Source organism: Eschscholzia californica, unplaced genomic scaffold (genome assembly GCF_041429995.1).
Source record: "Eschscholzia californica isolate CP2 unplaced genomic scaffold, dmEscCali1.0.p SCAF_3, whole genome shotgun sequence".
NCBI lineage: Eukaryota > Viridiplantae > Streptophyta > Magnoliopsida > Ranunculales > Papaveraceae > Eschscholzia > Eschscholzia californica.
The window spans coordinates 4,379,417-4,395,754 of record NW_028238420.1 but is presented as its reverse complement, the minus strand read 5'-3'; the positions used below and the strand labels follow the sequence as shown (position 1 = coordinate 4,395,754).

At 37.9% G+C, this 16,338-nt stretch overlaps 1 protein-coding gene across 1 annotated transcript; it reads left to right on the top strand.

Annotated features, from left to right (window-relative positions):
- The first annotated feature begins 1,694 nt into the window (after nt 1-1,694).
- LOC147547830 (ABC transporter B family member 19) lies at nt 1,695-8,855 on the top strand. The gene is made up of 10 exons (XM_086670620.1): nt 1,695-2,771; nt 2,861-2,915; nt 3,008-3,183; nt 3,470-3,670; nt 3,756-4,015; nt 4,122-4,438; nt 4,541-4,764; nt 4,931-5,741; nt 5,877-6,118; nt 7,383-8,855. The coding sequence occupies exons 1-10, from the start codon at nt 2,520-2,522 to the stop codon at nt 8,589-8,591; spliced, it is 3,747 nt and encodes a 1,248-aa protein (XP_086526746.1). The 5' UTR covers nt 1,695-2,519; the 3' UTR covers nt 8,592-8,855.
- The last annotated feature ends 7,483 nt before the right edge of the window (nt 8,856-16,338 follow it).

Below are 16,338 nucleotides of genomic sequence, written 5' to 3'. Positions count from 1 at the left end.
TACAATAATAATAATATTAAAATAATAAATGTCAACCAAATGTCCATCAATGTCCACAAATATTCACAAATGTTTACGAAAGTCGAAAAATATATTTTTGGAATGTTAGTACAAATTTATTATTTCATGTGATTAAACAATAATAATAATATTAAAATAATAAATATCCACCAAATGTCCATCAATGTCTGCAGATATTCACAGATGTCTATGAAAGTCGAAAAATGTATTTTTAATTAGTACAAATATAATATGCATTACACATTTTGTCAATTGATTCAAGATCTTGGAATGTCCCGAAGACATTTTGTCTATGGATCAAATGTCTATAAAGACATTTTGTCTACAAACTCAATGTCTTGAAAATGTGTATGAAGACATCTATTATATTAAAACAGATCAGTCTGTTATCCAGGGGATAAGTATGACCGTTCATTTTATTTAGAGATTTGGTTGGGAACACATCCGACGGATGATATAATTTTTTTTATGTAAATAAACTACAAAAAGAAGGGTATCTATGTAAATCAACTAAAATTAGTTAGAGTAACTACTACCCATATATTTCTCTTTTTTTTATCTATTGAGTAGAAAAACGTGGGAGGATGAGAAATTAGTGGGGAACTCTCTTCCACATTCTTGATGGGCTGTTTTATGAAAAACTTCCCAAAGTAACTGCTTCGAAAAATATATAAATAGGACTCTTGCGAGACTGATATCTTTTCACTGTAAGAAAAAAACAATCTCTGACACCTATTTTATAGTTCGCATCTATTTTATAGTTCAGGCTTCAATGAAATATTATTTTTCTTTTTTAGATGTAATTCTCTTTTTTAAAATGTAAATAGCTTAGTATTTGATTGCTCCTCTTGGTTGTTTAATGTATAATTATTATTTTCTCTAAATGTAAAATGGCTATTCAACTGTTACAATATTCTTAACACGACGGCGCAGCCAAAAGGGATCTACCGCGTCCGTAAGACGCGGTGGGAACCTAGTTTTATCTATGATAAATCATCCGAAATATCTTGAAATGTCTACGGAACATTTTTATTTATGAATGTCTGTAAAAGTTCCAATTCACTAACCCGTACATCAATTTCCAAGAAAAACAAAAGAACAAAAGAAAAGCCATTGGGGGTAGAGGACACATACACACGAGTGGACGATATCATCAATACAGTAAAAGCGTAAACTGTTCCGAGCAACGTGTCTTTCGCACACAAAACGAGGCAGTTATTTCCAGTTAACTAAAGATTCCCTTTAACCACAGTTAAACTCTTCTCATCAACAACAGTTTATAAACTTACTTCCATTTTGACCCCTAAAATGTACCTAACTGTGAAATCCCATAGTTATCCAAACATCAAATTTAGCCCTAGTATTCTATCTTGTTGTTTTGCAAGTGAGCAATGACCAAATTAATGGTCCACTATTTTTTGGTGCAGCGATTGAACACTCGTTCTGTAACACGGAGATTCAAATTCGATCTCATAAAAGTGTAAATCTAAAATCTATTGAATTTACATATGAACAAAGTAGAGGTAGATGGACTCCTCGCCCTTAGAATGATCATTAAAGACATATGTATATGATTTTAAGAGCTCAAATCAGACAGTTATAATTTGTGTTTAATTCAGTAATCTTGATGTATTATCTACTTATGACATATCAATCTTGTAATGATGACTCTTGTAGTCCAATTCCGAAAAGAAAAAAAAAACTCGAACTAGTGATTCTGATTTTCTCCAAAATTATCAACACTTGGTTGCCCAAGTTGTTGATAGCGTTGAAATAAATAATGTAATAAGTTTGTCGGGCTTTAGGCCTCTTTCGTGATGTTGGGACTTAAGCCTCTTTTATTATTGGTTTAACTTAGGCGATTATAATGCTTATCACATCTTCATGGTGTATCGATGCCTTGTAACGACTAACGTAGATCAGATCGTATGTCAAAAAAGATTTTCTCCAAAATTTGACTGTTGGACAAACATAGGACCAAAGCTTATAGTTGATCAAAGATTTGGGACCAAAGTGAAACTAGCCTCTTATAAAACTAGTCCACACGACTATCTATAACTCTAATTTCTCCTAGCTTTCTTTCCTTTGACTGACCATAGAGATTCATCACTCTCTCTCTCTCTAACTTAATCACTTTCTCTCTCTAAAAAATACAGTGAAGCTCTTGAGTCGAAGACGAAGAAGACGAGGACTCGTCGTCTTGGACTAATAAGCAGAACCGTCACTATCAGTTTTACTTGAGTCCCAAAAGTACAGAGAGAAAGTATTAAAGCTTGATCACTACTCAGCTCTAATGGCGGAAAAGCCTGATCATTAACCACGTGATAACAAATACGGAGCTAGATATAGAGAGAGAGATTTCATTTCTTCCTCACTCAAATTTTCTCTCTCTAAAATTACAGAAGAAATGTCGCTCGCGTGATTCTGATTCAGTGAGATTTGAAGGTAGTAATTAGTTGGATAAGAAACAAGTAAGTAAAGTTTGATTAGTGGAATCAATGGGAGAAGTAGCAGAAATGACTAAAAGTTCAATACAAGATGCGGAGAAGAAAAAGGAAGAAACGTTACCATTCTATAAGTTATTTTCATTTGCAGATAAATATGATTATCTACTAATGATAATTGGAAGTATTGGAGCTTTTGTTCATGGTTCAGCTATGCCTGTTTTCTTCCTTTTATTTGGTCAAATGGTTAATGGATTTGGTAAAAATCAATCAGATTTAAACAAATTAGTTGATGAAGTTTCAAAGGTTTGTTTATTTCATTTCCCGATCTGTTCATCTCAATTCTTTTGATCTTCATTCTCAGATCTAATTTCTGTGTTGTTTTCTTATTGCAGTACGCTTTGTATTTCGTCTACTTTGGACTCGTTGTCTGTATGTCTTCTTATGCAGGTAGAACAAATTTCTCTCTCTTTCTCTCTCTAGATTTCTCTCTCTCTCTCTCTAGATCACACTCTCTCACTATCTCTATTGTATTTTCACAGAGATTGCTTGTTGGATGTATACGGGAGAGAGGCAAGTGAGTACATTGAGGAAGAAGTATTTGGAAGCAGTGTTGAAACAAGATGTTGGCTACTTTGATACTGATGCTAGAACAGGAGATATCGTTTTTAGTGTTTCAACTGATACTCTTCTTGTTCAAGATGCCATTAGTGAGAAGGTTTGAGATCTTCTCCACTTTTCAATTCTCAGTACTTGATTTGAATTTTGCCCTAGTTGGTTTGCAGATTAACACAATCTGTTGGGCACATTGATTAGAAATTAGGGCTGAGAAGCCCTTTCTGGAAGACAATTTGTTGCATCATATTCTTATTTGGGATATTTCTTTAAGAAACACACTTTCTGTTTCGTTGTTAAATCAGTTTTCGGTTTTTTTTGAGTAATAGTAGAAAAAAGTGATTGAAAATCAGTTTGTGTTATTTATATATGTGAGTGGATTGTTTCAGGTAGGAAATTTCATACACTATCTTTCGACTTTCTTGGCGGGATTAGTTGTTGGTTTTGTTTGTGCATGGAAGTTGGCGCTGCTCAGTGTGGCCGTAATTCCGGGAATTGCTTTCGCCGGTGGTTTATATGCCTATACTCTCACAGGGCTCACGTCAAAGAGTCGAGAATCCTACGCCAATGCCGGCATTATTGCAGAGCAGGTGATTCCCAAAACCTTTTATCAAGAACCATTGTCAACCTTTTATCAAGAACTAGTAGAGGCTAAATCATTTGTTGCATGAACAGGCTATTGCACAAGTTAGGACAGTCTATTCGTACGTGGGAGAGACCAAAACCCTAAATTCATACTCAGATGCGATACAAAACACATTGAAGCTTGGATACAAGGCAGGAATGGCTAAGGGTCTCGGAATTGGATGTACATACGGGATTGCTTGTATGTCATGGGCTCTGGTTTTCTGGTATGCTGGAGTTTTCATTAGGAATGGTCAAACAGATGGTGGAAAGGCATTTACAGCGATATTCTCGGCCATTGTGGGTGGAATGTAAGTAACAAACTTGAATCCAGTCTGGTGTCATTTGAGCAACCAAATCCTTTTTCGCCTTCCGTAATTTATGTAATCTTTATTGTTGTTTCTTATTGTTATACAGGAGCTTAGGCCAATCATTTTCAAATCTTGGTGCATTTAGCAAAGGTAAAGCAGCAGGATACAAGCTAATGGAGGTTATCAATCAGAAGCCTTTGATAGTTGACAATCTCTCAGATGGGATATGTATGCCAGAAGTTCATGGAAATATTGAGTTCAAAGATGTGACCTTTAGCTACCCTTCGCGCCCAGACGTGATCATCTTTCGAGATTTCTCGATTTTCTTCCCTGCAGGGAAGACTGTTGCTGTGGTTGGAGGTAGTGGGTCGGGAAAGAGTACTGTTGTATCTTTAATAGAGAGATTCTATGATCCTAATCAAGGTAATTGAGATATGCATCTTGTCTAAGCGAATTACTAATTCAAAATAGTAATGATTGGGGTCACAACCTTCTTTTCGATTAACTTTTTCCTCTACTCTATAGGGCAAGTCTTGTTGGACAATGTGGACATAAAAACACTCCAGTTGAAGTGGCTAAGGAATCAGATTGGTTTGGTGAACCAAGAGCCAGCACTCTTTGCAACCACAATATTAGAAAACATATTGTATGGAAAACCTGATGCCACCATTGAAGAAGTAGAAGCTGCTACAGCTGCTGCTAATGCTCATAGTTTTATTACTCTGCTACCTAATGGGTATAATACCCATGTGAGTATGAACCTTTTCTGTTCTTCAATTTGAATTAAGATTTTTAGTCTCAAATTTGTTCAAGTGGTTTTCTTCGGTTGCCAATTTAGGCTAAAATCAAATATATTTGTACAAGGTCTTTATTTCTCATATTCTGAAATTTTTTATACTCAAATTTTTAAACCAGGTGGGAGAAAGAGGTCTCCAACTCTCAGGTGGTCAGAAACAGAGAATAGCTATTGCTAGAGCTATGCTGAAGAACCCAAAAATTCTACTTCTCGATGAGGCTACTAGTGCTCTAGACGCAGGTTCTGAGAGCATCGTTCAAGAAGCTTTAGACCGTCTTATGGTTGGAAGAACAACAATAGTCGTTGCCCATCGTCTCTCCACCATTAGAAACGTCGACAGTATCGCTGTTATCCAACAGGGACAAGTCGTTGAGACTGGTACCCACGAAGAATTGATTTTGAAGGCTGGAGCTTATGCATCCCTTATCAGATTCCAGGAGATGGTAAGGACAAGAGAGCCTTCTGTCCATCATTCACGCTCATCTCGTCTAAGCAATTCTCTCTCTACCAAGTCTCTGAGCCTCCGCTCTGGTAGTTTAAGGAACTTGAGCTATTCATACAGCACTGGAGCTGATGGTCGGTTAGAGATGATTTCTAATGCGGATAATAATCGTAATCGCCGAGCACCAGCTGGGTACTTTTTCCGACTTCTTAAGCTGAACGCACCTGAATGGCCATATGCAATGATGGGAGCAGTTGGATCCGTGTTATCAGGTTTCATTGGTCCAACCTTTGCCATTGTCATGAGTAATATGATTGACACATTTTACTACAAGGATGCTGCTGTAATGGAGAGAAAGACAAAGGAGTTTGTGTTCATATACATAGGAGCTGGTCTTTATGCTGTTGTAGCTTATCTTACCCAACATTACTTCTTCAGTATAATGGGAGAAAATCTCACTACTAGAGTTAGACGCATGATGCTAGCAGGTAATTTCATTACCCGACACTATCAAGCATCAATTGTAAATGGATTATGTACTGTTTTTGTTTTCTGAGTCTTTCTTATTATGATTTTCGTCCTTAGTTATTTTTCTAACTTAATATGTTAACTTAAATTTTCAGCAATTCTGAGGAACGAAGTTGGATGGTTCGACGAGGAAGATAACAATTCAAGCCTAGTTGCGTCTCGGTTATCTACAGATGCAGCTGACGTGAAGGCGGCGATTGCCGAGAGGATTTCCGTTATACTTCAGAACATGACTTCGTTGCTCACCTCCTTTATTGTAGCTTTTATAATCGAATGGAGGGTCTCACTTCTTGTTTTAGCTACCTTCCCTCTTCTTGTCCTTGCCAATTTTGCTCAGGTAACCCATCTTTCTCTTACCTTAATACTTGGGAGGGTGTGTCCGTCATTTTCCACATATTTGAATTTGAATATATTGGTTCTATATATATATGTGTATATGTAAATGTGTGTCAGATCCAGGCGGTTTCTTTGGATCTCCGGAGTTTCAATACGATTCTCGAACATAAAAACTAAAAAACAACAAAATCCACCAACCTGAAATAAAATATTCCACTTCACGTGATATCTCTTTGTCCATTCAATTAAACTATTGAAATAAGATAACATTTAAAAAGAGAAAAGAAGAGGAAAGAGTTGAAAGGATTCTTTGAAACACAGATTGTCTGTTTTTGCATCTCCAGGCTTTAGTCTTTTTGGTGTTGTTATTTACTGTGTTTGACATGTGGAAACTGAAGTTACCTGTTTTTACTGTTGTTTCTTCTCAATCATGTTATCTTACACTGACATTGAAGAAATAGTAATATTAGTTTTCTGTCTTTGGAGGAGACCAAATTAAAACTTTCAGTATTTTCAGTGGACCATAATTCAAGCAGAGTACATCTTCAGCCTTTACTGTTTTATTTACTGTTAACTCTGCCGAGATTCTTTACTCCCGTGATACATTTCTTTCATTGTTTTTTTACTCTCTATTCCATAGTCTTTGGTGTGGTATCAGTCATGCCACTGCAAAATCTCAGAGTTCTGGGCTCTGTGCCAGTCTCACTAAATATACATACCCAAGTTTATGTGGTTGCTGTTTTATTTTTTTTACTTCTTACTATTCTCCATACTTCTAAACTCCTAGTTTTGATGCTTATTGACTTTATATACAGTATACAAGTACCATTTATTGTAGACCTCGTATACAGTTAGTCCTATCAAACCCTGCTTGGGGACACCCTCGTACATTCCCTGGTGTACTCCCCCTAATAGGACAAGGGGTATTTTAGTCTTTTCACACCATTTTCACTGTCTAAAAAGGCTGTGAAAAGACTAAAATACCCCTTGTCTTATTAGCCACCTAAGCGATGAAGTGCACCAGGGAGTGCATGGGGTGGTACCTTTATCATTTTCGTGGTCTTATGGACTTTGGTCAAAAATCAAGTCAACCTTCTTTAGAATGAATTTGTAAGATTCCTTTTCATTCTGTTTTACAACTTTTCTAGACTTTTCAGCAATTGCCTTTCCCTGCTTTCTTTATAGTATGTGACTTTTAGATTATCTCACATCTTTGATAGAAATGCCTAACCATTATTTTTGTTCTTTCGTGTTGAATTATTCAGCAACTTTCGTTGAAAGGATTCGCTGGAGACACGGCCAAAGCACATGCAAAGACAAGCATGATAGCTGGGGAGGGTGTAAGCAATATCAGAACAGTAGCCGCCTTTAATGCACAAGACAAGATTCTTTCATTATTTTCTCACGAGCTTCGCCTACCACAACTTCAAAGCCTCCGTCGAAGTCAGTTAGCAGGATTCCTCTTTGGGCTTTCCCAACTTGCTCTGTATGGATCAGAGGCCCTCATCCTATGGTATGGGTCTCACCTCGTGACTCAAGGTGTATCAACTTTCTCAAAAGTCATCAAATCTTTCATAGTCCTAGTCATTACTGCCAACTCAGTCGCTGAAACTGTGAGTCTTGCTCCCGAGATTATCCGAGGTGGCGAGTCAATTAGCTCTATATTCTCGATCCTTGACCGGTCAACTAGAATCGATGCTGATGATTTCGAAGGTGAGCAAGTAGAAACTGTCCGTGGTGATATTGAACTTCGTCATGTTGACTTTGCTTATCCGGCAAGGCCCGAGCAAATAATCTTCAAGGATCTTAACCTTAGAATCCGAGCGGGCCAAAGCGTAGCTCTTGTTGGAGCAAGTGGATCTGGAAAGAGTTCAATTATCTCATTGATCGAAAGATTTTATGATCCAATTGCTGGGAAAGTTATGGTAGATGGAAAAGACATTAGACGTCTAAACCTAAAATCTCTTCGACTTAAGATCGGATTAGTCCAACAAGAACCAGCATTATTCGCTGCTAGCATTTTCGACAATATCGCTTACGGAAAAGACGGGGCAACCGAAGCAGAAGTAATTGAAGCAGCTCGTGCAGCTAATGTCCATGGATTTGTTAGCGGACTAACAGACGGATATAAAACTCCGGTCGGTGAAAGAGGAGTTCAACTATCAGGAGGTCAAAAACAAAGAATCGCTATAGCAAGAGCAGTTCTTAAAGATCCGTCAATATTACTCTTAGATGAAGCTACAAGTGCATTAGATGCAGAATCAGAATGTGTACTACAAGAAGCATTAGAAAGACTAATGAGGCGAAGAACGACAGTCCTAGTAGCTCATAGATTATCAACCATTAGAGGAGTCGATAGTATCTGTGTTGTTCAAGATGGTCGAATTATCGAACAAGGTAACCATTCTGATTTAATTACTCGACACGATGGCGCATATGCGAAGCTTTTACAATTACAACACCATAACATTTGAAATAGGTTTTGAGTCTAGTGAGTGATGAATTGTGGTGTGTTTGGTTGGTAGGGTTAGGTGGGGTGTAATTTGATAATGTTGGTGAGGGGTGGGGTGTGTTCTGATTTAAGTTTTTTTTTTCTCTTTTTCTTCATCTTTGCTTCTGATGGGTGTAGATAAAGAAGGATAAGTTTCCTTGGTTGATGTCTTATCTAATTTTCTAAATCAAGAAGCAACTTTATCACTAATTATAATAGATTACTAGAGAGGTGGGAGTTTGTATTATTATGGGGCTAAGTTTTGTTTGCTTACTTTTGAAGTCATGGTACTATAACTTTTTATATATTTGAAAAGGTAACGAGCAAATCGAAAAAGCAGAAAAGAAAGAAAGAAGTAATAACTATTTCGACGTTTTCATTTTAAGTTTTCGATGTTGTTTTGATGTTGTAAATATGCCTTACTTTTAAGAAAATGTCAAGCTCAAGATGAAGGTCACACGAAACAAGAACACGGCACGGTTAGAGAGGATGGTATAATATAAGTATATGTTTTCCATGTTGAATCCAAGAAGAAAAACCAAAACAAGACACTTTTATATGTTTCTGAAAGGCTTAACTAAACAATTCTCCACTTTATTTTCTTTTGAAATTTTATTAGATTGAGCCCTTATGGCGATCTTAGGTTGTATTGTCCCATCCAAACATGACTGAATTATTATTACTCATTCAATAAGTTAAATGTAATTGGGCCCATCTTAGCCCAGATTCAAATGCAATAACAGAATCCAACTGTTTTACTAGATCATATTTAGGTTCATTGTTTACTAAAAAGTATCTTGATTATACTTTACATTTAGGAATAATTCCATCCTGACCCCCAATTTGTGACCATTTTGAAAATTTGAATCCTATATTTGTCCAACATTTTAACTTAGGGCCAGCGCTTTGGGAAAAGCTAAATAGTTTCCGGGGTGTGAAATTTTAAAGGGAATATGTAGAATTTTAGAGATTTTCCGGGGAAATAAATTTTAAGGGGAAATAAATTTTAAGGGGAAATAACAAAAAAACATTCCACCTCACCTCAATCTATCTCCACCTCACCTCACTCTATCTCCACCTCACCTCACTCTCTCTCCACTTCACCTCTTTGTCTTCTCCGATTTGGTAGCCGGCCGGAATATTTTCCGGCGGCGACCATGATGAAAAAAAAAAAAAAAAATTTTTTCACTCTCTCTCTCTCTCTAGAAACTCCGGCGAAGGGGTTTCCCTTCGCCGGAGTTCCGGTCTGTTCTTCAACAGGCCAGATCTGGTCTGTTGAAGAACAGACCGGAACTCCGGCGAAGGGAAACCCCTTCGCCGGAGTTTCTAGAGAGAGAGAGAGAGAGTGAAAAATGTTTTTTTTTTTTTAATGGTCGCCGGCCGGAAAATTTTCCGGCCGGCGACCTAATCGGAGAAGATAGAGGTGAGGTGGAGAGTGAGGTGAGGTGGAGAGAGAGTGAGGTGAGGTGGACTAGAGAGCTGAGGTGAAGAAGTATTTTGCTTTTCCCCTAAATAAAATTGTCAAACAAAATTGACCAATTTTTGACCTAGTCTTCACACCCCGGAAACTATTTAGCTTTCCCCAAAGCGCTGGCCTTAACTTAGCTTCCAAAACTATAGTCAAACTGAACAGTCAATATCCATTTACTTTTTTTTATCTTCATTTCAAGATGTTTTTTCTTGGCTTCTATCTATCATCTCAAGAAACTACGGGAGATGGTAAGGAGATGGTGGTGGTGGAAGAGAGGAGAAATAAGAAAAAGAAAAGGGGGAGATGGTGGTGGTGGAAGGGAGGAGAAATAAGAAAAAGAAATGGGAGATTGACAATTTTTTTAGTTGAAAGTCGTCGGGAGATAGTCGGCAAGTTGTCTGACGCCAACTAGGGTACATGGAGGGAAACCTATTGAAATGAAGGTTAAAAAGGAAAAAGTATTGATTGTAAAATTTACCGACTAAATCATGGTTTTGGGGAGTTAATTTGGAATGTTGGATAAATATAGAGGTGAAATTTTTCAGTTGGTCACAAATTGTGGGCAAATTGAAATTAACCTTATTTATCACAAGTGACTTCAAATTCAATCATCAAATGAGGTCCACATATTTTGCTTTTTCTTTTTAACTCTACAGTTCTGAACCCAAAGAATGGTGGAAATTGGAAAGAACCAGTCATGTGAGAAAGTAAACTTTTGAAACTCTTTTGAGTGTTTCATGATGTCATCTTAAGGTTGAATGGAATAGAGTAAAAAAAGTGAAAAAGAGTAACAGCTAAGCAAAAGAAAAATGGTTAAGAAAGTAGAACCATTATTGATTCTTTAAGGAAAAAGGAAGATGAATTTCCCATCTTTTCCACACAAAATTTAAGTAGTTCCTTATGTACACTTACACCTTTGATATGAGTGGTGGGCGTTGGCCGCCTGGGCTGGGCTAGGTTGGCCTCAGTCTGATCATACTGTCTGAAATGTTAGAGGTGAAAATGTACATATAAATCAACCGTATGTTCACTTACACCGTTCATACGAGAGAGGAGCGCAGTACGTGACGACTTTTGACTGCACATGTAGTCCATCGCTTTAACTTTTTTCCTCATATAATTCAATCCATGTTAAAATTATTTAAGGATGTGAGAAATCACAATCTCAACTACTACTTGAGATAATCTAACAATTTTTAAGAATGATTGGTCTTTTAAAAGGTTAATACACTATGAAATCATCATAATTAGGGCCCATATACATGTGTGGGCAAAGTTGGAGTACTACTTTTGTGGGGGCAACCACATGATCTTGATAATATAGTTAAGAGGAAACATATTAGAGGGGTTTAGGACTGTCCAAAATGCATGTGAAATAAGGGAAAAAGATAGGTTACACTTCACATGTCTAAAAAGCATCCCTTATCAAACTGCCAGGACTTATTCTTGACTCTTTCTTCTCATACATGTCTAATTGTCTAATAAGCTTTTCCAGAGGACCCCAACTTCATTAGTTTTGAGAGAAAAAAAAGTATTAACTCCTACTTTATTTATTAAAAGTTTCTTCTTCCATAATAGAGCTCAACACATCTACCAAGTCATAAGATAATGTTTTCTTATAATCAAAATAGAAATCAAATTGTCACCTAAGAAGTTATTCAAGTTCTAATCACTCAGGCTATCATCTCTCTTAATGATGCTCTCGTACAATCATATGGGTTGTGGTTGGTGGTATTTCAAAATGTAGAGATGTTACATGCACAAGTTTGTTTTTGTACATATACACTTGTGACGTGAGTTCGGTCTTGCGGGTCGGTTAGAAACTAATCCGCCGCGCAGGGCCAGTCTTGATATTTTTGGCCCGAAGCAGAACTCATGTAGCTAAATCTTATATATGACACCTTCTCAAATAATTTTTGAAAATGGAAACTTGGTCAAAACTCCTTATAATAAAAAACTAGCAATACGGGTTTTTTGAGGAGAGAGGGAGTCTCGCCTGACGTCAGCAGGCGTTCGTCTCCCCCCTCATTTTCCCCCAAATCGAAACCCTAAACTGCCTGAAAACCCCTCTAAATTCACCACTTTTACCCACCAAATCACACATGCTATCACTTATTCTCACAATACTAACTCCAGTAACTACATAATAGTCCAAATCAGATCTTTAATCTCTCAGAAAAGGCTACAATCATCCCAAACGACAACAGCTACAGACAAACACTAAAGACAACATCAAACATTGTTCTTAAAGAGTCAGAACGTGGGAAAGGAGCAGATCTAGAGATCAGTGAAGTTTTCTACAAACTTTAAGGCTAATAATAATTACTTCTTACTTAATATTCTCTATGATGAACAAGTGTCTTAACTAATTTCGACTTTAAAGGCTGATCTTCCCACCTAATCCTAGCATGTGCTGTCAAATCTGTTTTGTTTTACTCTTGGCCTCCCAGTACTGGTGATTTTTTTTTCGAACAAGTGACATTCGAGTTTTGCCTCGTTTCATCTTCTCTAGGAGGCTACTTTTCGATCTTGATGCCTTGCCAGGCGTGCAGTTCACTTGCATGTGAGTCTTTCGAGGTTTAATCAAGATAGCAACTCTTCTCCTTTTTTACTTTATATGTTGGATTGTGTTCTTAGAGAGTAATTTCTTCCTCTTTTTTCTCCCTTCCACTCTATTAATGTCGACCTTCTCGTCTGATCAAGAAATCGATTCCCTCACCAATCAGATGGCAATACAACTTAATCTCTCTGACTACAGTAACCTGACTATTTCTTACCCTGAGCCCTTTGAGAATAAGGAGCTTCAAGAGATTGATTCGGGTTTTGTTGTCAGGCTCTGTTGCTGATATGATTTTGGAATTGCTTTCATTAGGAAGCATCTCTTTGCTCAATCCAGGTTCTTTAGAGAGTGTAACATCGTGTCAGCCCCTTATGGTACTAATCACTTTCTTATTAAGCCTAGAAATTTGATAGTGTTAAATGAGATCAATCAAGGCAGACCCTGGATTATAAGAGGGATGTTGATTGTCATGCATGAAGTCGATCTACCTATTCATGAGGAAATTCCAGAAATAATGTATGAGCCTAAGTGGTGCAGTCTAGTAGGTCTTCCTTCATCCATTCAAAATAGGCATGATCTAGATATCATTTTCTCCTGCATGTGGTACATCTTGTAAATCCAACCTAGGAATTTCAGTATGGTTACTAATTCTTATATTCTCATACAGTTTATGTATGATGTTCGAACCCCGTTGTTAGCCACTCTCAATTCCATCTTTACTGATTGTGGGAGACCTGTCAACTTCAGTTATCTAAAGTTTCCTAAAGCTATTTGTCACATATGTCGTATCGTTGAGCATTCCTCAGTTCCTTGTGTTAAAGCTCAAGCTTCCCAAGAAGATACTCCAATGCAGATCAACTCCAACCAAAATCTTCCTGATCCAAATTGGGCCCTATCTGTATTCCAGTCCTCTCCTGTCCCTAGCAATGTCACTCCTCCTCATTTGATCTTCAAACAGAAAGGTAAAAGAAAAGAATGGGAGTCCTTGAAAGAAGTTAAGGTCGAAGCTGGTTATGTCATTCCCTCCCCTCATAAGAAGCAGAAAGAACAAATGTCAGGTAGCAGTTCGTCTCTTCGAGGCAAATCTGTGGATTGGAGTGATGATTTTCAATCTCAGTCTTTTGATCATCTATCACCTATCTAACCTGAATGGTTAATCCCTCTTCCTGACTCCATTGTTAGTCATGATGAAAGAAGAATGCACAAATTTACTAATTCCCTTCTTGTCTCTCCTAGCAATTCCTTTGATGCTAGAGAAGATGTGGTGCTAGATTAGCCTGAAAAAGGCGATTAATACTTGTGTTTATTGTGCTTCGTCCGTTATTATGATATAGCTGATAGTAAGTGAGTTTAGTTTTTTTGTTCTGCCCAGTAAACTCTCTTGCATAGTTAGTTGATCCACTGTTTCCTTTGGTGGTTTAATTTGTTTAACTATTTCTCCTGGATCAACTTGTTTACTGTATATTCTCTGCTTGTAGAGGCTATCTGTTAATTAATGGAAGTATGTTATTAGTTGTATTTTTTCTCCTCAGTTATTGAGTATAAGTTTGAGTTAGTTATATTTCTCTTAATTAGAATAGACCCATTATCCTGTAATTGGTTTCCTTTATTGTGGTTTCTCTATTGTAGTATCTTATTATAGTGGCTGGTTTTATCTTCCTGTAACTTCTCTCAAACCAGAGGTGGTGTGATGTAGACGCAGCGGAATTAAAGAAGAACAATAAACCAAAATATGAACGATAAAGAAACGATAAGAAACGATAAAATAAACTAAAATTCTTAATAACTTCAATGGTTTTTCTCTTCAAGGTGAATAATAAAATAGACCAGACCTCCTTTTATAGGATAACATACTTTCCTAGATAGACTCAAACTAGGATTCCTACATAATAAAATTACTTAAAACATAGAAACTTCTATATAAAGAAATACCAATTTAAAGTAACTTTCTAATCCTATACTAATTAGGACCACTATTGTGGCCGACCGGGACGTGGGCACGCGTGGACGTGGGCCCACGTGTTATGCGCCTGCATCAGCTCCCTGCTCCCCAGAAGGTTCGTCCCGGACCGATTTTTGGATGGAGGTTAGTTCAATAGATCCTTCTGCAATCGGCAACAAGGTGATAATTTTCTTCTTCCATGGAAACTCATAAACATTCAAACGTCCCTTATAAGTAGCCTCCACATCCGATTGCCAAGGGCGTCCCAAAATAATGTGGCATAGATCCATGTCGGTAACATCACAAGTAATATCAGATAAATAGAAAGAGCCAATAGAAAGTGAAAAGGTACACATGCGATCAACGCGAGTCGCAGTACCGGATTGAATCCAAGCAGTACGATAAGGATGTGGTTTTGGAATTGTAGGAATACCCAAGTAAGCAACTAGTCTAGCTGAAATCAAATTCTCCACACAACCGTTATCAATAACGATAGTACAAACTTTGTCTAAAACCGTACCTCGTGTAACAAACAAATTTTTCCGTTGAGAACGATCGAGTTCAAGTGGAGTAAAAAGTACCTTACGAGTCACTAGCATAACACGTTCACCTGAATCAGGGTCAATATTGACATGATCGACCTCCTCACCGTCTGAATCTAATTGAGTATTTTTCTCCACTAAGTTTGCTTTACCACGTAACGGGCAATTATTAGAATAATGACCTCGAAGGCCATCTTTGATTTTTTCCAATTTCATGGATTCTGTATCGGGGAGATTAAGCCGAGTACTCAAACGTTGAAACTCGGAAGCATATTCTTCAAATGAGCGTCGACCTTGGCGACAACGCAGATATTCCAAACATAATTGATTTTCGAAATCAGGCGGGAGGAAACGTGCCATCATAAGCGGTTTAAGTTCAGACCACGAGGATAAGGGAGGAAGATTTGATAATCGTCGTTGTTCAGATTCATGTTTCCACCAACTTAAAGCCGTTTTTGAAAGATATCCGGTAACACATCGTACCTGTTCTTGCCCGTGTACCTGCATAACATCAAAGAAAATCTCCAATCGGGCAATATAATCCAAGAAATTTTCAATGTTGATGGAACCGTCATATGTCGGGACGTCCATGCGTATACGGTAAGAAGAATATGCTTGTTGATGATCATTATCGACATCGGGAGGGTGATCTCCGGGTTCGGTATGAGTGGGACGAGTTGGAGGAGCTGTTCGGTGTCGTTGCATGGTTCTAGTGGAGTTCGGTTCTCGGTAGTTGAGACAGGTATTGTATCGATCAGGTTCATCAAATTGGGTTCGGGTGTGAAGACAAAGTTCATTACGGTTTCGGGTGTACGGTGGGTATTCGGGTTCATCGAAGTGGGTTCGGTGTTGGAGTCGAGTTTCTTTTCGGTTATGGTGTTGGGTTAATACGAATTACGGTTCTCGGTTGCGAGGAGGAGATGGGAAATCGTTGGGTCGGTTGGTGAATGATTCGGTTAGATGGGTTCGGGAAGGTGGATAGGTGTCGGGAAAACGGTGATCTTGGTGGGCGAGGGGTTCCGGTTCTCGACCTTGATACGGTTGGTGGGTTTCGGTTCGGCGGTTTGAGAAAGAAGCACCTCGGTTCGGTGTGAGGTGGGGAGATATGGATTGAGAGTGTTGGCGAGTGGGTGTTTCATTGTGGTTTCTCGAGAGTTCAAGGTCACGGTTTGGTTGGTGCGTATCGATTGGTAGAGTGATTGGTGAGTAGTATTG